Below are 27947 nucleotides of genomic sequence, written 5' to 3' on the forward strand. Positions count from 1 at the left end.
TTTCACTCTTCAAAATATACATACGGGTCCAATAACACATCTCTGCATGTGCAGCACCTTGCTTTTCTTTATTCTATTTGTTTGTCTAATAAAAAAAAAGCTTCACACAATATTGATCAAAATATGAAATTCATATTAGACCAGAATTTAATTAAAAACTAGTTTTTAATTAAGTCCAAATAAAAGATGGCACATTTCCAGGTTCATTAGCACAGCTGTGCACACTCTATCTGATGATACTGCTGCAATTCAGTCATCTGAAATACAAATGTATAAATATTGTGTGTTCATCTCAGCTGTTGAGCGGGACTCAAATTAATACGGTTCACTTAATTATTTCATAATTATTATAGAAGGGAACTATTTCAGTACAGTTTTTTTTAAAGATAGATTTATAATGAATGTGGTCCACATACAGTCCCACGCTCCATTGCCCTGATTCCAATTAAGTTTTCAAGCCTGCAGATTCACATGTTAAACATTTTTAAGTATGCTAACACCTCGCTCTTTGCGTTTTCTTGAGAATTTAACATTATCTTCAATTAGTCTTACACAAGAGTAGTTATTTATAGTAACTATGTATTATATGTTTCCATAGTAAAGAAGACATACACCGATCAGCCATAACATTATGACCACTTACCACTGGTGGGATATATAAGGCAGCAAGTGATCATTACGGCCTCAAAGTTGATGTGTTAAAAGCACGAAAAATAGGCAAACGGAAGGATCTGAGCGACTGACAAGGGCCAAATTGAGATAGCTAGACGACTGGGTCAGAGCATCTCCAAAACTGCAGCTTTTGTGGGGTGTTTCCGGTCTGCAGTGGTTAATACCTATCAAAAGTGGTCCAAGGAAGGAAAAGTGGTGAACCAGCAACAGGGTTATAGGTGACCAAGGTTTATAGATTGGGTTGAAATCGAACAGACGAGCTACTGTAGCTCAAATTGCTGAAAAAGGTAATGCTGGTTCTGATAGAAAGGTGTCATAAACACAGTGCATCGCAGTTTGTTGCTTATGGGGCTGTGTAGCCGCAGACCAGCCCATGCTGATTCTGTCCACTGTCGAAAGTGTCTACAAGCGGCACGTGAGCATAAGAACTTGACGCAGCGCAATGGTAGAAGGTAGCCTGGTCTGATGAATCACTTTTTCTTTTACATCACATGGATGGTCGGGTGTGTGTGCATCTCTTACCTGGAGAACAGATGGCACCAGGATGCATCCATGAAGGCCCCACCTCGCAACTTACAGGACTTAAAGAATCTTCTACTAACGCCTTGGTGCCAGATACCACAGCACATCTTCAGAGGTCTAGTGGAGTCCATGCCTTGACGGTTTAGGGCTGTTCTTGTGCCAAAAGGGGGACCTACACAATATTAGGCAAGTGGTCATAATGTTATGGCTGATCGGTGTATATGATGAGTAGAGTGTAATAATATTTTACATAATTTAGATCAAAAATGTTTTTGGATTGGAAACTTTCCAAGGAAGGCTACTTGGAGCTCTCTTGGGGGTGGGGCTAGTTGCTTGTAGGGTTTGGGCAAACAACCTTTAGCGGATGGGGAGCGGGAGGGAAGTGGGCAAAACAGTGCCGCCCCCCTACCTGGAGACTCGGGGTCAAACCCAGACATATCCCAGATTATCAGTTACAATGTAAACAATGTAGTGTAAGAATCCACAATGCACATAGACTTCATAGTGGGTATAGTAGCACATTATTAATGTTTTTAATTTGGGGCAGTTACTCACAAAGGTGAATATGTAAGGGAGATTTTTCACTGATCCGTCAATTAGGTCCTTTTTTTGCATATGTCACTCCTCCGGCTCCTGATGCCACCGGGAGGAGGACCGGCCGCGGTTCACGAACGCCGGCCGTTCGGGACGGCGGGTGGTCTTCCGCCCGCGGCACATGTGGTATTAGCGGGAGGAGGGTTGGCCGCGGGTCCCGGGAAACCATCTCCCCGGGCAGCGGACAACCCTCCGCCCGAGGTACACAACGATCTGGGGAATCGGTCCGTTCCCCGGATCGTCCTCCCAGGAAGGGGAGAACCAACTCAGGGAACAGCAGTTCCCGGAGCTTAAGTTCTTACCTGTCCTCCGGTCGTCGGTCTGCCTCTCGGGCATGCTGCGTGCTGCTGGGGAATTGATGGATGGCCGGGGGCGTGGTTTTGGTTATTGTCGGGGAGGGGCTTGTGAAGTCGCGCCAGATTTAAAAAGCCGGTTGTGCTTTTCAAAGGCACGCTGTTGTGGTCCTTACAGTTAGTGTATTGCTGCTCTTGCTGTCCCTTATTGTGTTTTGACCCTTGCTTGCCTGACATTCCTTTGCTCCACGATTTGGTACCGTTGCCTGTGACTTCTGTTTACCGAACTGGCTCGTCTGACTACCCGATTAGTGAATCTGACCCCTGGCTCGGCTGACTACCTGTATCGTGTACCTGACCCCTGGCTCGTCTGACTACCTGTATCGTGTACCTGACCCCTGGCTCGTCTGACTACCCGCTTAGTGTATCTGACCCCTGGCTCGTCTGACTTCCTGCATCGTGTTCCTGTTGCGTGCTGCACCTTGCTGCTTTTGCTCAGTGCCTATCTCCAGCTGGAGGGAGGTTTTCCACTGTTGGAATCATCTAAATCCTGGACTACTGTTGCCGGGAGCTCCTCTCTCAGCAGCAGTAGCTTGGGCAGAAGAACTTCTGCGGTGAAGACCTCCCTTAGAGACCAGCGTAATAGCGACAGCATATATAATACCATGTTTTCTATTACCGTATAGTGTCAACCAATGTTATTGTAGCATTGGCAAGATACATTTAATAAGCATGAAATTTAACTTTGCATGATGATCTCAGTACTACCGATAATTAGGAAAGGTAGAATTGTTTAAAAATTTAAATTCTCATTTTTATTTGAAATTAAAGAAATAATTCTACATTTTTAAATGATTAATGCACATGTTTTTCATTTCTCAATATAATTGGCTCATCGCTGTTCTGACACCTGGAATCATAACCCTAAAAACTAAAAAAATATATATTTTCTGCTGGATTTACTTTTTTTCATCAGATTGCACAGCACCATCTGTACTAATTACCCCACAGCATCCCAAGCTGCACAATGCTGCACCATGTTTCTCATAGGAGCACTGAATTAAGTACAGTATATTAACCATGACAGCCTGTTCACTTCCATGCCCTCTGATGGCTTGTGGGTTGAAAATGTAATTACATTAGCCTTAAACTACAGTACGTGGTCAAAATCAATCTAATTGCTCATAATTAATAATTAGAGTCTGATGGTTACATGCTCAGTTAATGTTCATTTTAATGTTTTCAGTTTTTTTTTCTTAAAGTTCGATAGTTAGACTGTAAGCTGGTATGTGTTGCAATAAAACGTTAAAAAAAAATAATAAAAAGATGAGTTCATATTAGCAGGTAAACTAAAAAGACAAAGGCTTTCATGAGGTTGTTATTGGAATGTAAATGCAAGAGGACATGAAGGGAAATAGATTCTTGGAGTAAGTATTCCATAATACATTTAATACAAAAATAAATAAGTAAAAGAAGAAGGCAAAAAGGCAGAAGAGCCAATACCGAAACCTTATATACTACCCAAATGTACCACTTTAGGAGGAACAGGTTAGAACTCTAATACTTCTGCCCCTCTTTCCATCATTTACGTTCCTCTAGTAGTACTGTGTTCCGCTCACAATAATGTTTATAGAAACAGCAGGGAATTTTTTTAAACACTAAACTGTATGAATTAAATACAATATTTTTCTTAATGCCTTAGTTACATGAATCATTATGAATAAGTAACAAAGTCACATAGAAGTCTCCCTCTTTGGTCATTTCATATTTCAGAGGCATAGTGGTATCACGCAACATTGCGACATAAAGCTTTTATCAAGAGAATACTGCTATATGCCAAAACATTTGTCTTCTTTTGATACATACCATTTTCTAAAGAAAAAAACACATTAGAAAGGTAAAACAGAACTTTTTCTCCCACTCTCTCACACTTTCACACACTTACGCTCTTTAACACTCTCACACTCTCTCTCAGTGTCTCTCTACCTTCTCTGCTGATGACTTCCGTGTCCCTGTCTACTTTTTTCGTAGCTCCGCTTCTTCTCTTACCACTTCTTGTTCTTTTGTGTTCTTGTTCTTTTTTGTCTGCTCCTCCCTGCTATAAGCTCCGAGGGAAAGAGGGAGAGGCTCCCCCCCCGTGGTGTGCTCCATGGCTCCGCCCCTTTGCAGAAGTACTCCAAGAAGCTAGAATAATGCAGACGGACTCGCGGAGAGAGAGCAGTGCAGAAACGCTTCTCTTTTCCGCAAGTCCGTTTAAAATCCATTGAAAAATAAAGCAATCTATTAGATATATAGTTCATTTGTGACTTATGACATATCCCCCCATATGTTCTGTGTCCTAAACTCTGGACATTTCAGGACGGTTTTACATATTTTATACAAAAATACTTTTTTTACCATTAATATGAATTGCCATGACACTGCTGCAGTAAGTATATTTTAGCTTCCCTGCTGGAAATGAATGCAAATGGGACTTGGAATTCATATTCTTGTATTCACATAAATAAATGAAAGGGATTTGATTTATGGATCAAACCTCTTTTGATCATTTAATCCCCATACTTTGGCAGTGTTAATACCAATCATGCATACTTTTTTTGTCAAGAACTAATTTTCTTATTTCATTTTTTACTATTACAGCGCACTGTTGTAGAACTCTATGAAACCTCTTAAGGCTATACAAATGCCGCTTTAACAAAAGCAGAATGCGAATCTTGCAAAATAAGTGATGTTCTAACAGACTATGTCCTGCTGCTTAGAAAAAGGAAATTTGGAGGTACTCCCATTGCTTAAATTAAATGTTAATTGAATCATATGTCCCTACTCAAAATTTCTAACAAAAGCAACGTCTCCAAACAACACTTACACTTTTGTTCTGAAATTATATGTTCTAGTTGTATAGGGGGTTATTTCGGTGACATTATCACAGCTGCAAAAAAAGAATATAACTTAATCTAAGCATCCAAAAATATTGTTATTGATCATTAGCTATTACAAAGAAGAAAAATTATAAAGAAAGTAAGTTACTGGCAGTAGTGAAGATTGCTTGGTCCACACATGATTAGACTGATAATGAATTAGATGTATGGTTTTAAGTTAAACTATATTTTTATCTAGAGCAGAATTGTCTTACTTTTTCTTGAGATGAAGGATGTGCAGAGCTGATTAATAAGCTAGAACTAAAAGAATCAGAAGGTTTACACCAGATCCAGGCTGTACACCAACTATCCCTCTGGTTGGCATTAGTTTTTTTTTAGGATAAATAATATTTATTAGGATTAACCAGACATTTAACAGTTGTGTTTTTCAAACATAACTTCCAATGTTTGAAATGGCTAAAGCAGTGGGTCACCTTTGTTTTCCAAAATATTTTTTTGGGTTTAACTTTAATGCATATTGGAGTCGGATTTTCTGTGGTATCCAATGGACTTTACTAAATGTAAATTAGTGCAGTTATTCTTTAAACTGTAAATGTCTAATTGCTCCTCTGGCTGCCTCTACTGAAACCAAGATGCGTAAGTAGGAAACATGGACTTGAATATCCATTTAACATGCGTTCACTTTTAAGGTTTGTGCCAAATGGTAGAATTTTTTTTATTTATACTTTTATTTTATTTATACAGTCAATTTATAAGCACCTTTTATCTTTATTCTTATACCAAGTGTATGACCAATCACTATTAAAGTAGAGATTGACTAAGATTGACTAAAGATTAAGAACCAGAGTGTTCAGTCAAGATAAAGGTTGTTGAAAAGTTTTTTCTTGTCTACAGGTTACTTTCTTAAACATTCTTGGGTTCAGAATATAATTGACAGTGTAATTATTGAGTTGCAAACTTGCTATTATCTCGCTGAAATCTCTCATAAGAACTTTTCTCAGTGTTAAACCTTTGAACGACCTTGAAAATGAAAACGATCTGGGTTAGAACGCCAAGAAAAAAAAAAACAAAATTAGTTTTTATTTCTAGTCTTAAAAAATGCATTTTGTGGAAAGATAAAATTGGGACACCTCTTCAACTTGAACTGATTTTGTGGAATATTTTAACTGGAACTAACAAGAGCAGCTTATAATGTGAAAGGATGAGGCTCACTGGATTGTTATTGTCATGCTTTTTGGTCTTTAAAATTAAATTTGTGAAGATATGAAGCGTGGTATAATCAAGATAAAACAAAATGTAATACATGTTAAATAGGGATATATTAAACATTTTCTACTTTGAATTCAAATTATATATATTATATTATATATATATTATATATATTTATTAAAGACATTTTCTGACTTGTGGTAATGAGGAGCAGGAATCTAAAAGAACAAATAGTGAAATATATCAGGCTCAGGTAACCTTACAATCAAGACTTATTTCTGTACCATCCCATGACAGTTCATAAAAAAGGGACAGCTATATATATATATATATATATATATATATATATATATATATTAGATTAATTTCTATTGTTTTAATCAATTATGTTTTATCTCAGATATCCTTTTCCATTTGTATAATGATTAGTATTTGTATAATGATTGTAATGATTATAATGATTAATATATTCTATTCTATTTCTAGCTTTTTCTTAGTTCCCTTTAGTAAGTTGTTATCATAAGTTGCTGAAGTTGAAGAGAAAATGAACTTCTAGCTGTTACTTATCCATAACTATAAATCTGTGCTAGACAAAAATACTAAATAATTCGAATTATTATAGAATTAAGGAGAGATCTGGTACAATAATAGCTGCAGTTACATATACATATATATTTATTTTTCTTATTCTCAGATGGAAACCCATACACATGGTGGGTTGGAAAAGGCAACGAGAAGCATCATTACTGGGGAGGCTCTGGCCCTGGGATTCAGAAATGCGCATGCGGCATTGAAAGGAACTGCAGTGTCAGCAAGTTCTACTGTAACTGTGATGCAGATCAAAGGCAATGGTAAGACCTACATTATCTAAACAACATACATTAATAACACACAAACTTCCGTTGGTATGTGGTGTGTTTTGGAAGAATGGCATATTATTAGTAAAAGAGAACACTAAAGTATACGTAAGCTTTATGGTGTCTTTGGGAAGTTCCATTGCATGTAGGGAATTAGCCTAGTCATTGTCTAATATCTATAACCCACTTTGAAAGGGTAATATGAATAGAGGAATTACAGCAGTTTAGTAGTTATGTTCTGACATTATTTATCTATTATATGTCTATCTGTCTATCAGTCATATCTCTATCCATTTTACCAGAGTTGTACAGATAATATAGGGCTGAATTTTGAATAAGGAGACTAAGTTGAATTGTTATGCCCTGGATGCTATTGTACTACAGTATAATTGTACAATAAGAAGCTGTTAAAGCAATTCTATTGTCTGTGAATTTAAACTGCAGAAAACACCACCATTACAGAATAGGTTAACTTTTCTGTAGCTTGCAGTCACGAGCAGGCCATCTGGCACACCGCGTGAGCCAACAGCACCACACAGTCCCCCTGCCGCACTCGCACATATCTAGCGGTTGGCGACACTTACATCATCAGGAAGCCGCTGGCCTTAAAGTGGCAGGGCTGCCCTGCCATCACCAATCCAGCCCTGGCACCACCAATGTATTCTGCAACCTTATGGGTACATTTTTATACAACATAACTTTTTCAATAATCCTTGTTTTAAGTATAAGTGGGTTTTATTATGTTTTTAGGTTTTAAACTTAAATGGCGGGCTCATGAAACATTCCCAAAACTCAGAGCCAGCCAAAAGGTTGAGCAATACTTGCTATGATACAGTATCCTTGATATTAAGGCTTTGATATTAAGGATATTGTCTCTAGTCATATACTGCTGAGGATCATAAGAGTTATGATTTAATAACAGAGAACTCTGTATTTTTAATACCAATTACTTTTCGCAGAGGATGTCAGGCACTTGTCACATTGCTAACTTGCAAGAAAATAACACAAAACAGATAACCAGTGTAGAATCTGTGCCTGCATAATTAATCACAACTGATTAATTTGTGATTAAGGCAGTTTTTCAGATTCCTAACAGGTGTTTGACGTTTAATAAAGGCCAAGTGTGGACTATACTAATTAATTGCTGACTTGTGCAAAAAAAACATATATATATATATGCTGCGGTTTCCCAGAGGTATAATGAATACAGTTACCAATTATACTGCAGTCTAACATAATTATTCCATTAAAACATTTGTTTCCATTATTTTATGTCCAAAAGACTACACAGCTGCAGTGTCATCAATTGTAACCGCTATAATTTTCCTACGGCCTTAGCAACTCCTAATGTACAGACTGATTACACTGTTTTAATCACCCCTTGGCATGAGAGGAGACGATAATATGATAATAAATGTAAAAGGTAACAATAATTCTATGTACCCATCACCACAGAATTTCCACTGCCAGTCATTATGGCAATGACTTGATAAAAGTAACAGTTATAAAAAGAAATCTGGTTGGAACACAGTGTTTTTGCTTGTCTTTTGCAAGAATGTTCTGCACACTATGGCGCAACTGTCAGGACTGCCGTCTCAATGATTGAATGCCCCTGTAGGGCCTTTGTTCACAACGCATTACCTCATCGCATACCCAATTTACATTTATATTACGAAAGTTGATAATATGCACCATTGTGTATATGTCTTTTACTGTAAATCAAATCTGCAAATGAATCACCATAGCGTGGTCATATTCAAAAGCAAGGTCGAGCAGGGTAAAATCATCTTGTTACCTACATAAGATCTTGCCCCAGCACCCAGATTGTATCCCCAGGACCTGCCCAGATTGGATCCACAGGACCCTCAGTAAGTGCTCTTCTCACTCTGCCTCAGACACACACTTTATTCATTCTATATCCTTTTGACCCAAAAAGTAACTGAGAGACTGCCAAAATGCACACATATACTTTACTCTTACAAATGCCTGTCTATGAATAAATACATACTCATGCACATTCACACTTGCCCTTACACTTAAACCGGCTTACACTTACCCTTGCATGCACACGCGTGCTGTAGCATACAAATACTTTACAAACACAGTCTCTTTATCTCAGCTCTACCTTTGCTCTTAATCACTTCTCTTTCTTTTTATCCCTTTTTTTTCTCTTTATCTCTCTCATTTCTCTTTATCCCCCCCTTCTTTTTGATACCCTTCTCATTATCTCTCTTTATCTCTCCTGTCCATGTTCCCTTTCTGTATATCTTTACTTTCTCTTTATCTCTCATTGTTGTCTGTATCTTCCCACCTTTCTCTTTATCTCTCATCCGCTTTCTCTGTAATCTTTCTCTTTATCTCTCCATTTTCTCTCACATTTCTTTTTTACCTCTCCCCTTTTTCTTTATGTCCTTTCTTTCTTTTTATCTCTCACCTTCTCTATGATTCCCTGCCTCTTTATATCTCCCCACTTATCATTATCTCTCCCTTCTCATTATCTCTCCCCTTTCTCCCCATCTCTATTCTTTCTCCCCTAATCTCTCATTATCTCTCTCCTCTTTCTCCCCATCTCATTATCTCTTTTTCTTTCTTACACATACACATCCATGCTCACACACCCTTACACATATACCCGTATTTGCTCGATTATAAGACAACCCTGATTATAAGACGACCCCCCAAAATCTGAATATTAATTTAGGAAAAAAGAAAAAGCCTGAATATAAGACGACCCTATAGGAAAAAAGTTTTACCAGTAAATGTTAATTCATGTAAACTATTTTTTTTTTAAATAAAAGCTATGATTGAGAAAAATATTTTGTTTTAAAAAAATTTTTTCCAACCTGTCCCCCAGTTATGCACATCTGCCCCAGGCTTGTCACTCTGCCCCATAAATGCCTTAAACCCCCTATGTGCCACTGTGCCCCATGATATACCTTTTAACCCTCTATATGCCACTGTGCCCCATGATATGCCTTTTGAAACCCTATGTGCCACTCTGCCTCCAGAAATGCCTTATACCCCTATATGCCACTCTGGCATTTAGGGGGTTAAAAGGCATATTATAGGGCAGAGTGGCATATAGGGAGGTATAAGGCATTTCAGGAGGCAGAGTGGCATATAGAGGGTTAAAATGCATTTCTGGAGGCAGAGTGGCATTAAGGGGGTTAAAAGGCATTTCATAGAGCACTCTGCCTCCAGAAATGCCTTATGCCCCCCATTTAACACCCTGCCCCTCCCCCCCAAAAAAAACTTACCGGTGACTCCCAGATTTGTGTAGGCAACTTCCGCTGCAGCCGGAAGGAGGTGCGGTTAGCAGCAGGGGTTGTCTGCGTCCATCGCGCAGTCAATTATAATAATCTCATTTAAAACTGTAAATGAACAGAAGTGACATTGATACATTACTAAAACTGATACAGGGTCTCTGGGAGTATTTCTAATCTTAATGTTGTGAGCATACTCCACTAGATAAATATCCTGAGAAGTCCAAGAGGTGCATTCTGCTGGTCAGGTTGAATGGTATTTGGAATTGTCTTGTATGCGAACAGTCTTCAATAATTCATTTTTTTAAGAGACAGAACAAATGTCATATTCATCCTCAGCTTACTTACCATAATACAAAAAAGTCATACTGCAATTTAAAAGTTTTTAGTAAATATGAGAAGAATGGAAGAGAAAAACAAAAGCATAACAGCATGACATTGGATCACTGCGTGTCCTTTAATGGTGGTGGTTTGGAATATTTAGAAAACCCCGCGCACAGCCTTTCTATGTTAAATGATTTATTTGTTCTTCGCTGTCCTGTTATATAAATATGGATTCAATAACCCCTTTTTTCCAAGGAAAAATAAGAAAATTAGGTAATTAGCGCAAAAATGAATCTTATTTTAGACACATCATGCTACATGCTGGCATTAGTGATTTATCAATCATACATAAATAAACAGCAAGTGTCCACTACCAATGATGATCACTGAAGCTTATATCTCTATGTAAGTAAGATAAAAAAATATATATATATAACGGCACAAGTAAACTACAGTATATTAAATTATGACATCCCTTCTAGGACAGCAGGCTTTGCTAAACTCCTTGTATGTATCCTAGATTTCCAGAAGCATTTAAATGGACACTTCTCTTTATGTATGGCCTACCTCGTCTACTGCTACTGTTTCCAATAGCTACATTCTGGTGGAACATCATGTTTAAAGCTTGGGCATATGCTTTAAAAACAGTAGCTAGGTGTTGTTTACCAGATCTCAAGGTCTCAGACTGAATGGCAAGATTCATAGAGTCACACAGCTAAATCCTAAAGATAGAATGAATTTGAAATCCCTGCTTCATTCCAGGTTTTTAAAGGGACTATAATTATGGGTACCGTATTGTTATGAGGACCCTAATTGGGCTATTTAAGGGCTTCTATTTCAAGAGTTCCATTGTCACTTATTTATAGAGTTTTCTGGTGTGATTGAATATACCATAAACACCTCAAGGAGACATTTCACTAAGACCTACCCGTTTGTCCCTGGTTTAAAAGGGTAACTTGACATAGAATATACTAAAATTGACACTAAGGGGCGGTGCTAGCCTGGGCTCACATCAGAAGCATCATACATATAGATTGTTGTCGTAAGGATGCATTTTGCTATTTTTGAAACAGTATGTGACTTGTGTAAGAATGTTGACACCATTATTAGACTTAATATTTATACAATTTTGTTGCACACTGCATCATGTGCAATATTTTGATCTATACAGGTTGCAAAGCTTCACAAAAAAACAGAGAATCATGGGTAGAGGTCCGTAATAATAAATAATCGATAACGTTGCAGTATAAGACATTTTGCAATAAATTTACACACAATTCCCTTACAAACATACGACAATATTTAAAGGATATAAAAGTATGGCGGGAGTCCCTCTTTAATAAAAGTAAGTTACACTTCTAGTACAGTTCCAATAAAATCTTTCATAAAATCAATGAGTGCATGGTTGTATCTTTTACTTAAAATACCGTAATCCTTACAGATGTTTTTTATGCTTTGTGACAATTGTCGATAGATGAATTCTAAGCACTGTTTTAAGAAAAATGATACAACTGAAAGCCACATCTGTCGTTTTCCATGCGGCGTAGGATGTGGGTGTTTTCTAACAAGGTCATCTGTTTGCTAATTAGAGGATGATGAAAAAACAGTGTAGTTTAAATAAAAATAATAGTTGCAGACATATGTCCATGTTTACAAGCTGTGGAAATTGACAAGTATCTGCCTTTTGCCCATGTTTTCTTGCAGTCTGCCATTCCTAGTGAAAACTATCTGTTAATTACCTTTCTGTTTAGCCATTAACGGAAATGTGCTTACTGTTTCTCAGGCATTAAGCTGTAAATAATTATTACAGATGAATGGCAAAGCATTAAAACTGTTGTAAAAATGGATGTTTACGTTATTTTCGAACAGAAACGCTTAAGTACAGCTTTTTGCGTGTGTTTGGGTACTTGCATATTCAAGTACTGAGTTTTAGCTCAGATATTTAAGAGATCTTTATTAAACCAAGATAATATGCAAGAACCTAGAATAAATAATCACCACAAATATACATCCCAGGTAAATAAAAACATGCAGCTGCATATTAAAGCACCAAATCTGTCACAAAAGTGGCAGCAACGGTGAGTGACCCATGCAAACGCCCGATAGGTCAGTGCCAGGTGTTGACACACAATAACTCCTATACTGGTCTTCTTTACTGCAGTTGTGATACTTTAAATCAATGTTTCAAAACCACATAGGTCCCTTCCTCGGGATTTAAATAATATAGCAATACGTGCATCAACAGCATCTAAAAGCTAATGATAACCAAAAGTGATTTCAGTGCTCCCAGCTTGTCTCAGCTGAGTAACGAAATACTTAGTTAAACAAAGCTGGAAAGTTATTGCCATGTTTAGTCATCTTGATATTATGTATATACCGGTATTTTAATATTGCTTTAATATTATATTGATGATACTGATTTAAAAAATCAGTACCATGAAATTACAGATTTGCTCAGGACGTATTAAGTATGTATTAATAAGTTCATGAATTGTGCTGTGTTGTGACCATTCAAAACTATTGCAAAACTATTCGTAATCGTACCAAGCACTTATTAAAGCTTTTAGTACAGCAAGCAATAGTTTGGACCTTATTCAACATGTTTACATTACGAAAACAAAATTAAATTCTCAGCAAAAACGTTATTAATCACTCAACATTGTATTATCACAATGGATGGCGTCTCAAGAACTAACATTTCATATGGTGATATTAGAATGTAAATTAAAGATGGTTTAGCTAGAAACATTAAAAGAAAAAGCAAACAAGATTTTCTTTCAATAAATGGGCACCTTTTCTAAATATCAACTGTGGATACCAAGCCGCTTTGTTTGTATTTCATGTCCATTGGTCATTTATTTGTTACAAAACACCTAAAATGTCTTTGCAGAGAAAGACCTTATAATTGTATTTGTATGTAGGAGCATTAGGGATATGCAATTGTTCTTTTAAGCATATGCCTTCAAAAATGACTACATTATATTTCAGCACTAGACAAGTACCGGTATATTGACTTTTAGCCAAGTATTTAAGAAACAATTACAAAATGTACACAATGTAGTCCATGTTTCAATTTCCCTGTAATTTTCCTGGTAATAGAATTGTAAGAAGCAGCACAATTAAGGATGTGAACTACTTTGCCTGGTCAAATTTACATTAACAGTGGTATATTTTGTATTTCTTGTGTCCAAGGAGGAAAGATGGAGGTCTCTTGTCCTACAAAGATCATCTCCCAGTCAGCCAAGTTGTGGTTGGGGACACATATCGACCTTACTCAGAAGCAAAGTTGTCAGTTGAGCCTCTTCGCTGTTATGGAGACAGTAAGTTCATATAAAAAGTATTTCTAAAACATGTCATATCAAGGCACTCCATGAGAGGGGAGTCCTAACTGAAATACAGTTTTACTGGAAAATGGTTGTGTTTCCAGTGAGACGTATAAAACTTACCCTCTTTTATATAGCAGATACTTGGTTTGGTATTCCAGCCATTTTGTCTTGATTTGGGAACACTGTATTTTAGTAAAGACTCACCTGCAGCAAAAGCCATGAAGACACTCATTTAGCATTAATCAGGACAGACACATTGGGGGAACTCCGCCAGCTCTTTAGTTGATCACCTAAAAGTTAACATTGAGTTGGCAGAGTTTTTACGATAAGTCTGGGAACGTGCCCAGCTCTTTATTTGGCCACTTATAACTTATTATTCAGCTGGCAGAGTTCCCAGAATAAGTGTGGAAACTTGGCCAACTGTTGTTGTCAACATCCTTTTGTATATTTCCTTTTATCTATTTGGTGATTTAGTGGCTTTGGGGGTTCTCACAGTGCATGCTCTGGTGATATGGTATTTTCTGGCTTCAGTGAATTTTGGCTAAGAACACTTGTTGTGCATGCAGTCAGAAGTGTTGAATTGCCCTGCACATTTGTATACAGAACGAACCTCAAGCGTATTGAATCAATATATCCCTGTTTCTAAAAATGTCTGTACTGATGGTAATATGCTATAAAGCATATATACAGATGAGTAGATGCTATGATAACTTGAGTGGCTCTACAATACTCTTGTTTATGATAACACTTTATGTGATAATGTGATAACGTAGATACGTACCATGTTGAATGAAAGATTTGCACATCCATTAAACTTATTTTCAAATAAGAATAGTATTCAATTCGTTGAGATATTGGCAAAGACTTCACAGTAAGAGTAGAAAACATGTTTCACCAGTAATCCTATCAAGTGTAATGTATCCCTTCAACAAATGCTATGGATATGAGCTATTCTTTTGTCAAGCAAAGTTGGAAATCAAGTCGTTGTGTGTGGGGGTTTGACATTTTTTTGATCAACTTCAGAAACAAATGTGTAATTTATTTAACTTGTTTTCTCTTTTTTGTGTTATTGTTAAGGAAGGTATTGTCAGGCTATACAGTACCAATGTATTTGTATTTTCTTTTGAAAGGTTACTTCCTTAATTTGAATATTTTGAGTATACACAGTAATTATGTATACTTGTAGCATTGTGCACATCCATGGGCTTAATTGATCCACAGGGCATTTTTTATGACTACACAAATTGTCTGGCAACTGAGCTGACACATTTGCATAATCCCACCTATCTTGGCTTCATTTTTGTCAGGTTCTGCATGATCCCCCCCCCCATTGCCTTAATTCTGCCCTGCTGTTAGGTTGCTGGTTATTTTTAATTGGTTCAGACTACATTTTTATTATTATTCGATCACCTTCAGCCACATATCTCAGCCCTTATGTATAAATCAAATGTTTTGAAAATAGTTCTAGGTAGTTAAATATAATATCTATAATAAAAAAAAATACTAAGAAAGTTTGACAGCATAGTGACTATATCAAACATATACCGCATGTTCCTATTAAATAATACTACCTTACTAACTTAAATCAAATTAAGCAATGTTTTTCTTTGTGCAGTGAACTGGTTCTCAGCAAAGAAATAGCTAATATGGTTTTCTATGGTATGTCTTTTTGTAGCTAATGAGAAAAGGGCTGGCAATCATACTTACTTTGAGAGAAGAGATAATACGAATGACATAAAAAAGCACTTAACAGATGGGACACTGTTGCTAATGCTATTACCACTGCTATTTATTTCCATATTAACCAGGTTTATTATAGAACAAATAATAATAAATCCTAAGAAACTCATCGGTGTTAGGGCTTTTCATCCTCGTTCTTCAAGTGCCTTGATTAATAGGATTGCTTTTGTTAGTACATTATCGTCATCTGATACATATGATAAGATTTTTCTTGTTCTGTGCTTCTGTGATTAATTCCGAGATGGCAGAGGATGAGAATGAGAGATGAGCATTTCAAGGGCTGATATTTTTTCAGATTTTCCAACTACAACATAATACTTTTTTGGCCAGTCTGAACTGTCTACAATTGCCATTGTGCCATAGCTCCACACATGCACACATTCCACACGAAACACGAGTGGCATTGGAGGAAACGGGCATCATGTGTGTGTTATGTAAATACTGTAAAATCTCACATTTAATAAATATCCCTTATTTCAGAGATAGCGGGTACATATCATAAGTGTGAACAAAATAACATGACGTTTTATGTAAAGTTTCAAAGCCTTAAATTTGTTACATAGATTGTACATTGGGTATTGGGTATTATACCCAAGATTTTATGGGAGATGATCATGTGGAATGACAACGCCAGAAAAGCATTGTGGTTTGATCTTTTTCACCCCACATCAAAAAGCCTTTAAATATTTTCTGTCCCCTAGCATATTAAAAGCTGAGTCCAATGGCAAAGTTTACTTTTCTTTGCTCATTAGGTACTATGTAGCATAATGCAGTTGGAGGTAGCATTGTAGAAACAAAATGTAACTGCATTAAACACAAGTACTTTTAATCGCTCTAAATGGATCTATACACTATGAAGGCAATTAGTCACCCAAGATTTAATTCAGCTGAGCAGACTTGAGTCCAGTACATCCCCTTACACGTAAGCCGATTCACTGTGAGTGCCTGCAACTTTACATTTTACGCAAAAGCATGTGTGTTTGATGTGAACTCGCATGTCTTCACCCGGAACATGCAAAATAGCCTCCTGCTATAAAAAAACAAACAGGGATCCCCAGGAATCCCCATTAAAAAAGGAATAAAAATTGCCCTCTTTCTCCACGACAGTATTGTATGTGTACACAGGAGAGTTGAAGTTGTGCATGTTTGGGTTAATACATTAGTATGCAGAATTGTATGCATTTAGGGAAGCTCATAGCTATATGATTTTTTCACTGCTGTAATCCTTGAAGTTTATTAACACCCTGGATTCTGGCACAGCATCAGTTAAACTATCGAGGTTCCACTGTACAATTCTGCCACCAGTACCAAGCAAAAAGAATTGCTGAGATCAAAGAACCTGTACCGATATCCACATGTTCTCTAGAGAAACATGCTCCACATAACTTTTACACACAGCAAGCTCTGATTAAATGAGTCCGTTGTCAGGCATTTCTGAATGTACCATTTATTTCTGTGCAGGTGACATTAAACTTTCACTTTAGACTGAAAACAGTATAAATTCCTGCAATAATGGAGACTCTATATTATAACACTGAAATCAATGACGCTGTTTTCCCAGTTGAGTTTGCAATCTTGTCCTACCTATTTTTTCCTACCTTTTAATAACAGCATTAATTTACAATGGTTACTAAAGGATTGATTCAAGCCATTATTAATTCAATAAGATTAGTGATTTATTTTACTCGCTAATTGAATTATCATTTATAATGTTGGCACAGCTTACATTAAAGGTGCGTCTACTGTACACAAAGAGGGGTTTTGTATAAAAAGAGGTCTTGCTGCAAAGGTTTTGCTGCCTACACTATCTCATTGGTAAAAGCCTTATTATTGCTTATAGGACATTAAGCTCTAAAAATCTACATTTAAATCTGTAACATTTTATTTTATATTTGAAATGCTTCTATACTTTGGGGACACGTAAGATAATGGAGCTTTATATAGTGGCTGGGGGTATACCATTATGCTGGATTGAAGTCCAGTACATTATTCTTAATACAGATCAGTAGAGTATCCTATAAAGAACAAGGGACATATCTATTAAAACCTATTTTCAAGGAAATTCCTAAACATATATATATATATTATTGAAAATCAATAATGTCAATAATGAAGGGCACCACAATAGTTAGTGATCAATTAGATACCATCAGTGTATCGTATATATTCTGCTAACAGAACACAATGCATTATAATCCCCAGTGTAACATTAAGCAAATACTTTGTCTTTCTACGTGATATATATACTGACAATACTGCACGCTTTAAGAAATTAAGAAATTGTACACATGCCCTCATCAAATATTGCCAAAGTCTTCAGGTCACTGAGAGATCACATAATTAGTCAGGCGAGTCAAATCACTGATAGGTGAGAAGCATGGTGCTGTGTACTGATGGTAATATGCTATAAAAGAAATGCAGAATAGTAGATGCTATGATAACTTTAGTGGCTCTACAGTACTCATGTTAATGATAACACTGTCTTGGTTCATGATTCAAGATGGCTGATGCAGGGTCTTAATGCTTACTACAGTGTACTACAGATAAAAAAAAAATCTGCAGGTGATATGAACTCCGTGACATTAGGAGTATGAAGCTCATTGTCCAGCCTTCAGAAACCCTGGACATTCTCTAAAGGTATGAAATACAACTCATGCATCTGCCTCAGGGACAGCTAATAGCAACGGTGTAGTCAGGGCTGCAGGGACTGAGTTTACACTGAAACGTATCAGTGTGAAATTAATAACCATGGGTCATTATATTTGCATATACTTGGTTCTATTTGTCATATCCAATATTTGATGGAAGAGAGGCCATTTACATTAACCTAAGTGGCCTAATAACCATACCTAAGAACTGCCCAGGGCATGCTACCCGGAGCTCTCCTTTCGAGGAAGTGGCTTCACAAGTGAGCTAGCCCTGCATGGGCCACTTCCTGCCCAGTGTTCATATTCATTTATGAATGCTAGCTGTGCATAGGTTGGTAATAGCTGCGTATAAGGGGAGGGGCTAGCCCCAGACAGCATTAAATGGGCAGGGAGTGTACAGGTAGTAGGTGTAACACTACTCCCCTGCCCCAAGAAACTGACCCAGACTACCCAAAAAAGCAACCTACATCATCCCCAGCTATGCTTATGTATAGTTGGTGTTTCTGATGCAATAAATAAGAAAAAAAAACCATAGCAACCGATGGAATATGCCTGCTGATTGGTTCATTCCATTTGTTGCTATGGAAATATGACCAGTTTTTAAATACTAGATTGACTTTTTACACATATTGTAATTTCAATTGTGTTTGACAAAAAACACATTTAATGAGCGCAAAAACAAGTTGGAAGTCTGGAAGCGTTTTATTGTGAATATGAAGAAACTTGATGGTTAAGGTGCCAGACATTACCTGCTAAAGACTCAAAACAAATAACAGAGGAGCTGTTCAATGCAGACAATGTTATTTTCCATTAAATACAGGAATAAATATTGAATAACACTTATTGCAATTAAAATGTCAAGGCTTTTTGTTTTGTACAGAAAACACATTTGACAGCATGCTAAATTCTGTCAGTGAATTCACTTTGACATTGCCAACAGTATATGTAAATCAGCAGTCATGACTATAAACTATCTTGAGTCCTTAAAACTTAAACTACATTTGCGATAACATTTAAAAATTGTTATGTAGAAAATGTGTGTCCGCAGGTCCGTGTTCATGGGTATTTACACTTACAATGGAAATTTAAGAAATTTGTACCTAGTCCATTGCTTAAATGGTTCCGTACTTTTAAATATATTTTTGGCAATGCATATTCCCTTGCACTATCCAATGCCGAACTGTGGATGACTTGGCGGCATACCCGGGAACTCTCTGGGGCATGCCCAGAGACCCCGGGTTCTCCGAGTCGACACTTGAATCCTCCAGGTCGAGGCAGCAGGGTCCTGGCACACCTGACTCCCCACCTGTTCCCCCCTTAAATGGGTATGTGTCCCGCGACATCAGCGGGAATGCCCACTGACATCGGCGAAATTGCTGATGTCAGCGGATAGTCCTGGCCGCATCCTGCAAGAGGGGGCTCCGGGTAGCCGGAGCCTAAAAGTTCCAGGTATGATTGGCAGCCCTGGCACTTTAAGGCGAGCCACCAAAAAGGATAAATGCTTTTATACTCAGTGTATGACTGGTGTGATCCTGCACCCACACAGGGTACCAAACAGCACGGTCCTCTAGGGTATTAACGCCACATCTCAATTAGGTAATCACCCACGATTTATTTGTAGTCCACGTATGAAGATATTTACAGGATTACATAGAACACAAATTCTCTACAAACAAAAGCCTAGCTCGTCTGAGCGCTTACTAACATATAACTTCCCTCACTACACAGGGTCTAAAAAACAAAACCGTAATCCCACCAACCTTTTTGATGGTCTCTCTTGTGCAAAGCAAGCCCTGCTGCTTCCAAAACAAACTCTCTCTCTTCTGTCCAACAGGTCAGGTTATATTGCAGCCAGTGCAGCTAATTACCTGCAGCTGACCAGTGCATTGGAGTCAGCTTAAACTCCTGGCCTGGATCCTGGGTCAGTCCAGGTGCATGTAAACTGCGGGGTGGAGCACCAGCCTGCCCTATATGTCATAGAAAACCCTGCAAAAATCGAGGGGGAATGTATACCCCTTCCACAACAACACCCCGCACCTTGTTACACTGGTTATATCCTATCGGTGGCTGCACTCTGCTTTACCCAATCCTTCCAAAATGGAAGATTGGATAAATATGAGGCGTTGACAGCCAGCAATCCACCAGGCATGGCGCTACCTATCTCAAGTGTTTAGGCTGTAATATTTCCTTACATCAACTTCCTGCATATGCCCCACAACGGAAGCAAGTTTCCATCTTTGGAACTACCACTTTTGTAAATAAAAGCAATTTTGTCAGGCATCTATTATTCTAATGTATTCATGCAAGTATACTTTTTTTTTACTGTTTGTCACTTAAACTGTGATGCAAAGGATAAAGCTTTAAGTACATCATTAAGTTCCATATGAATAAAAATATATGTATATGCTCATAACTGTAAAACAAAAGATTTCTATTGAGCTTTTCTTTAATTCCAACTATGAAGTTTAACATTCACACATTTTCCATTAGCCTTGAACTACAAACCACTAGCACTTTGGCTCTGAAATATTCCTCTCTCTGGGATTTTGGCTTTTGAAATATTGTTTTATTCTAGAGTATTATACTCATTGGTGTACGCTGGGATATTACATATGCAGTTCATCTCTAAGACATAAGACATGCAGCTCCACATTGCTTATTATAATCTGTACTGAATCTTTTATGAATTATGTACCACCGCTGAAATATTTTGGCAGGTAATGTTCCTCCACTGGTTTTGATGCACCATTATTAACCATCTGTATTTCGTATCATGATGTCACAAACACATTCTCATGCCAAAGCCAAAGGAGGAAAGACCTGTCCTATATCGGCCCCAATTGTGCAGCTTGTTCTGCCACTGCATGTCAATCAAAGGCTGGCTGACCTTCCAGGACCTACTAAAGTTATTGAAGGAAGTTTGGAAAACAAAATACTTTTGGCACTGGCCAAGATTATATTAAATTTACATAATCTTTATTTGGTCAATGTTAGTCACTTTCCGAGTTATGCCCTTTAAGGTAAACGAATAACAATCCCAAAATGTCAGGGGCAGTCCCCGGTTTTAGTTCCATTTGGTTTATTCATTAAATTTAAGAGTTAGGAGTAAAAGGTATTGTATTACTTTCTCATTTTTTTATACAGAATCACAGGCCCAACAGTGATATATTAAGATATGACTACTATGGTTTAACCTTATCGGTTGAATCATGTGGTAGGGTGCAATGATTTTAATATGCTTAAATTCAGACAAATATAACAAAAATAAAATGTAAGCTTTATGTAAAAAAATAGTCTAATGATTCATTCTAACCCTTTATGTCTAAAACCATTAGCAGCTCAATCTTTGCTGCTCTCACAATGGAACATATTTGCCATTTAAAATAGGCCAACACTTATTCTGTACTTGTAAACTGACAGATATGTGCACAACAGCATTTCTTTTTTCAGGAAATGTGGCAGGTTTCTTTTAGTCTCACAAGTAAACACATTCCCATTCAAGAAAAATTTATTCTAGCTCCATATATATAAACCACAGGAATTGTCAGTCACACGGGGCTAGGTCTGAGACAAAGTTCCAATCATAAAGCAGTTGCTGGACAATGATTAGATCTTCACATTAATCTCTACTCAGTACTAGAATTGGCTTGAGGATGACTGTTTTATATGAGTGGATCCTGTGTTGCAGAGAGATAAAAAAAAAAAGAAAGAATGAAAGTTGAGAGGAGAGGGGAAAAGAGGAAGAAGGAGAGAGAAAAAGAGGGAAAGAAGATGGTGGGATAAAGAGAACAAGAGGAAAAAGGGAGATAAAAAAAAAAATTGTCCAGCCATAATGCTAGAACTTTAATTCATATCATGTATTTTTTATTTTTATTTATTACATATTGCATATTTATTACATATATTATATAGTTGTGGCAACAATGTATTTTTTCCTCTAAGCATATGTTAAAAAGTGAAAGATGAGATATGTATTTTTGTACCATTTTATGTTATGTTGCTTACATATAAATATGTTTGAGCAACACTGCTAACTGGTTTATTTTAACTTAAAATCTAACACCCTAGTTAATATTTGCCACTTATGTGGTACTCATCTCATGTTCTTCTAATTCACATGTTAAAAAAAAAAAAATTTGCGTTCACTTTGCACCTAAATTTGAACCAACCTCACCAGACTCCCTGTGCCCTTCTTCTTTGATCTGGCAAACTTGTCTGTTTTTCCGGGTCCATTAGCAGGGCTGAGTCACTATCCTTCCAATAAAGGGGAATGCAGGTGCCCAGCGGCACGGGGTGTTTAACGGAAGTCTGAAAGCAGCCACCATGAAAGTACATGAGAGCAATTCTTTTTTACTGAAACACTGCTTATTTAGCTGAAAGACAGGTACCAGTGAATGAAACATAACTTGCTTCATTGACATCTAAAAGAGGGAGCTTCAGTGTCCCTTTAAGTTTCTTCACTGCCAAGAAAAAAATCCAGTTTTACACCATTTTTACTGATTACTTGTAACAATATTTATATTGTTAAAATATAAATAGCCGGTTAAAATACATATCTTTATGGGTATAAAAATATAGAAGAAGGGAAAGTGCTAAAACCTTGCAGTATAGCCTAGAATCCAGTTAGCGTAAGTACTTCTGTATAAGTATTGGGAGGTATTATACATGCACCGGATTGCCTTTGAACACTTGATGGCTCTGTTCAAGTATTAAGCTGGTACATCATTTTATGGCTGGTTGCAGCTGCGGTTCTGCGTTTGATAAAAATAAGAATGCTGATCACTCTGTTCTAGCTACTTCATTTTCTTCGCTCCTTGAGAAATGAAACGCAGATGACAGTGGAAAATCCTTCGGCATAGCAGTCATTCTTAGAGATCCAATTCAACGTAGCTCCATTCATTGTACAATTAGGGGCTTACATTAATCTCTGTAAGCCATGGCTAAGCTGCCAGTGCAAGTTCTATAACAGTAAATTAAAGCACTTATGTTTCCCAACACTTATCTGTCAACTTTTACATTTCCAGAGTAATCTGCATGCCTCATTTGGTTTAATTTAAGGAACATTTTTTCCCCCAGTTTTAATTGTTTGCTTTTGTTCGAACAATACACATTTGTCAGTTGAATGCAGAGGCCCGTGAAGGACGGCATATAGAGGTGATCGTAACTGCTGTCAAACAAGTACAAAAACAGACTTTCAGATTCTTTATCCAATATGAATACACTGCTTGAAATGATTACTTTATGAGTGCTAGTAAATGATGCCATTGACCCAAGAGCTGATTGCAAATGCAGTAATGTTATATGAACAATACATATTCTTGATGTCCACTAATTGATGGAAGAATAGCTAATTGGAATTATACCATGATAGCATTCCTTTAATAGTATTGTGCCCTCCTAATGGTGGCAATGTAGCCATCTGTGTATATACCATAATATTATGTTTATGGCAAATCATGGTGCTGGTTTCACACTTGAGCAAATAGATAATTGTGTGCATTCTGGAATTAGAATTATTTGGAATTCAAACCATTGAGCATAGAAGGAATAGTTGACATGTGTCCATTTGCTTACTACTCAACTTCCTCTTGGTAAATCTAGGTGCTGTGTGCTTGGCTGCACCAGGAGATCAGAATAGTTTATTATGGGTATGGAAAAGAGAAGTTGTGTGGTTGTCCCGTCTGTTGTCAAAACAGTTGATGGTGTGCCCAGTGAGCTGGGTTTGCACATGCTCAAAATACATACCTAGGAACTCTTCGAGTTTTGACTAGAGGCCCAGGAGATCGTGTAAGGGTGGTGTAAAATGTAAATGGGGAAAAAAGAAAAAGGTTTTGATGACCCTCATTTCAACTTATACTATTTGTATCAGTTGTCATATAGGGGTTCTTTGTTATATCAGTTGTCATATAGGGGTTCTTTTAAAAGCTGTGCAACATTAAATGGGATTGGATTAAAATAAACATAATTATATACCTATACCATAATTATTCCTAAAGAGGAACACTTGTTCTAGGAGTTTTTTTTTAGAATACTTTCTATGAAGTAGTGCTTTACCAAACTTTTTAATAGGGCTTTGTGAGCGATTTATTAAACCAAATAAAGCCCTTTGAAGTAGAATTCATTTTTATTAAACAATTCTGTTTAGAAACACATATCCCGCTTTTTCCACACACATTATTGTGACTTTTAGGGGCATATTATACATTTGTACCAACCAGTTACTATAAACATAGATATCAGGGGTACAAAGACAAAATAGGGATGTACTGTACAAATAATGTTCTAATATGTTATAATGCTGAAGAATAAGCTATTTTATTTATTATTATTTTCTTACTTTCCAGCGGAAAACAGAATTAAGACTTACAATAAATTCTGCTTTCTGTAAGGTTGGAGGAATATTAGAGCGCTTTCTCATGATTAATCCTTCTTTAAATCATCACCAAGGAGTCTGAATACATTTTAAACTTCTAAAATCTATTACATTCTTTAGTTTACACAAGGCATTTAAAAAATGATAATAAGGGAATATATCACTCCTGTATACAGAGCATTTGGATTTCTTGGACTTTCCCTTTATTCCAGCCATGTCTTTGACAGATGTCAGCCTTTGCCAAGTTTCTGAATTAATTCATCCCGAAAGTCTCAGCGAAGCTAAGCTGCCAAAAGGTTCTATTCACAATATACAATATTATCAAAGAAAAAGCCTTTCTTGTACGTGAAACACAGATGTAGTTGGTTTATTAAAGCTTATCTATAAACCCTTTATGTTCCTCGGGGCATGGCAATCTTTTAACTAAAATTCTCCAATACCTTCTTGCAGTGCATGTTACAAGAACCTCACAAGAGACCTTGCAAGGTAACAACAAATATTACTTTTCACTGAACATGGTGATAATTAAATGAGGACATTGTCTAATAGATTTGAAAAATGCAGACATCATACTATCGATGTGTAGAAAAGCAAACTCACATTTCCTAAATTAATACATGAATATCAAATCCTATCTTTATGCTATTTAAATAAGTTTTATTTTACAGAGGGGGTATTAGACAAGTGGAACAGAAGTGGTAGAGGTTAACACAGTAAGCATGGGATAGGCATAAAGCTATCCTGAATCTAAGACAAGACTAATGACTTATTAAGGTTTGGATCTTCACAACAGGAAAAAATACAGATGGGTCAAATTATTCTGATCTGAAATCAAATTCTATGCTCCTATGTTATGTACGTTTTTGGCATGATCATCAAGAAAGCTGTTGGCAACCAACAATTGTGGAATGGTTTGAGAATTGATGTTTATTGAGAATTGTATAGGGTTGTAACTGTTAACAGTTGACTCAGATTAACAGTGAGGAAGTAGGGAATTGATGTAGGTGGGTCAAAATGATTAAGCTCTAAATTTGGGTAAAGCGAAAACATGGCTATTCTTTCCAAACACTTCAATTAACTGCAGAGATGGACAGTACAACATCCCTAAGTAATTAAATACCAACATTCTACTAAAAAAAGTATATGCGGAATCATACAAATAACAAGAACAGGATACAATAATGCCCTTTACCTGACAGCAAATATACAGATTCCCTTGATCACAGATGCAAGGACAAATTTACCCAGCCGGTTGGTCATCAGTATTGACCAACGTTTGTTCCAAACAAGTTTTGTGCATATTAAAAGTGGACCTGATAAAGAACCTCTCAATTAAAGTTACCTTTGGGAGAAAAACATTTCTTATTAGCGTTATCTTGCAACACTTAAGCCACTGTAAATGCTACAACTCCAGAGCCCCTACTGTATTTTCAATTCCCACCAGTTTTGGCTGCTCAAAGCAAGCAATGATCGGCAGAAAAAAGGCACTCCCATTGAAATCAAAGGGAACACCAAATGCTCATGCCCACAGGTGATCTTTTTAGACCCCCTGGGAATCTTGCAAGTGTGAACGCTGTAGCTGACTATAGGTGACATAACACCAAATAATGAAAACACACATAGTGACCACACTTCACCACACTGATGCAAACACACCAATCACTTTCAGCCAAAATAAAGCAAACTCAAATATACTAACCACTCTTACTCATATTGGCACACTCAGACCTACTGATGCACACTTGTAGTAATCCTTTCTAACCACATTTCCCACTCTCACTATACTGACCAGTGACCACTCCTCACATATCAACATAGGCATAAACCGAAATACACATACCACTCAAACGAATGCACACAATACTCTCAACCAGAAGATAACCACTCACCTTGACATCATTCTCAGCCACACATCACTCACTTATTGTAAAATTATTAACATTATTTAAAAACTAAGATGTCAAACTAGTGAGCAGGTACCCTAAGAAATCAATTGCCATCACAGAAACCACACTCAGCATTACATACCACACTCCATACACACCTTAAGAGGGAGTTGGCAAAATAATTTGCACTGGGTTGTAGCTTCATCTCCCTGACTCCACATTTCTGACCGTTCAGATGTCCTGTTTTGCAGCTGTACATTGTGTGACTATCCCTATCACGGTAAAATCGAACAGATAACAAACCTACTTCCAATGTAATAATGTAAAAGAAGCTCAGCAGGCATATGCCTACATATCTTAGTCAAGTCAAGTTGAATAGATGTGAGTACCAGTAATTGAAAAAGCTAGAAAGATTCTCTTACCCGATAAGTGTTAATTACAATACCTTTTGACTGCACTAAAAACACTTGCTATAACCTCAACCATAACCATATTGCAACAAAGATGGACCAGGCATTCACATTTGAATAAACAATTACAGTTTTCCCTAGTTTTTTTTAACAAAAATAACAGGAAAAAATATATAGCATTTGTGTTGTTAATGTATTTGTTCCATAGTATTTAACTGATCTATATCCTATACTAGCTTCTTCTGGGTGTAAAGGGTTTTTTCGTGTCCCATCTTGCATCCACTGGCTTCCTAATTTAGGAAGAGACTGGTGACAGTATCCCTAAACATACAGACATATAGATCACCTAAATGAGATAGCAAAGCCAGCAGGACAGACTAGCAGTGGATAAGAATTGGGTCATTACATTAGGGTTGCTTGGTATAACTTTCATAATCAGAAAGACAGATTAAGCCTGATTGTGCTATTAACATGCATACCCACGTAGTAATGTGATTTACACCAAAAGCACTGATTACTGCATCATATATTGTAATGCCAAATACAGATAAGAGATTGTCTTGATGTTTGGGGTGTGTTCTTGGGTCTTGAAAATTCTCTGGCCAGTTTCGGTAACAACCGTGGAGAGGTGAGTGTTAGTAACAATTAAACATTTGTCTATTTACAATGAGGAAACCTTTTGCAGGTAGGAACTCTTTTGTGGGTGTTTTCCTATATGTGTCCATATGATATTCCCAGACATACTGATAATTTACAACCAGACCCACTGTGGCTTTCTGGCAAGAGCTCTCACGCACAAGCACGTGCCAGACTTTCAAATCACAATGCGTGTTCCGATGGCATTCCCATAAAACACCTTCCTTGTATGCCACGCACCAGTGATTTTGTATACCCTTCAACAATGAAAATAATTCTGTTATCCAAGGGCATCAAAGGATAGAAATGCATCTT

At 37.0% G+C, this 27947-nt stretch overlaps 1 protein-coding gene across 1 annotated transcript in view; it reads left to right on the top strand.

Moving 5' to 3' along the window:
* Nucleotides 1-27947, top strand: part of CNTNAP2 (contactin associated protein 2) — a 650026-nt gene that overhangs the window by 548647 nt on the left and 73432 nt on the right. Inside the window, exons 14-15 of the mRNA XM_053467334.1 lie at nucleotides 6864-7020; nucleotides 13806-13933. Coding sequence (XP_053323309.1) covers nucleotides 6864-7020; nucleotides 13806-13933 — 285 coding nt within the window. The remainder of the gene's footprint in view (nucleotides 1-6863; nucleotides 7021-13805; nucleotides 13934-27947) is intronic.

Source organism: Spea bombifrons, chromosome 5, assembly GCF_027358695.1.
Source record: "Spea bombifrons isolate aSpeBom1 chromosome 5, aSpeBom1.2.pri, whole genome shotgun sequence".
In the NCBI taxonomy this organism is placed as follows: Eukaryota; Metazoa; Chordata; class Amphibia; order Anura; family Pelobatidae; genus Spea; species Spea bombifrons.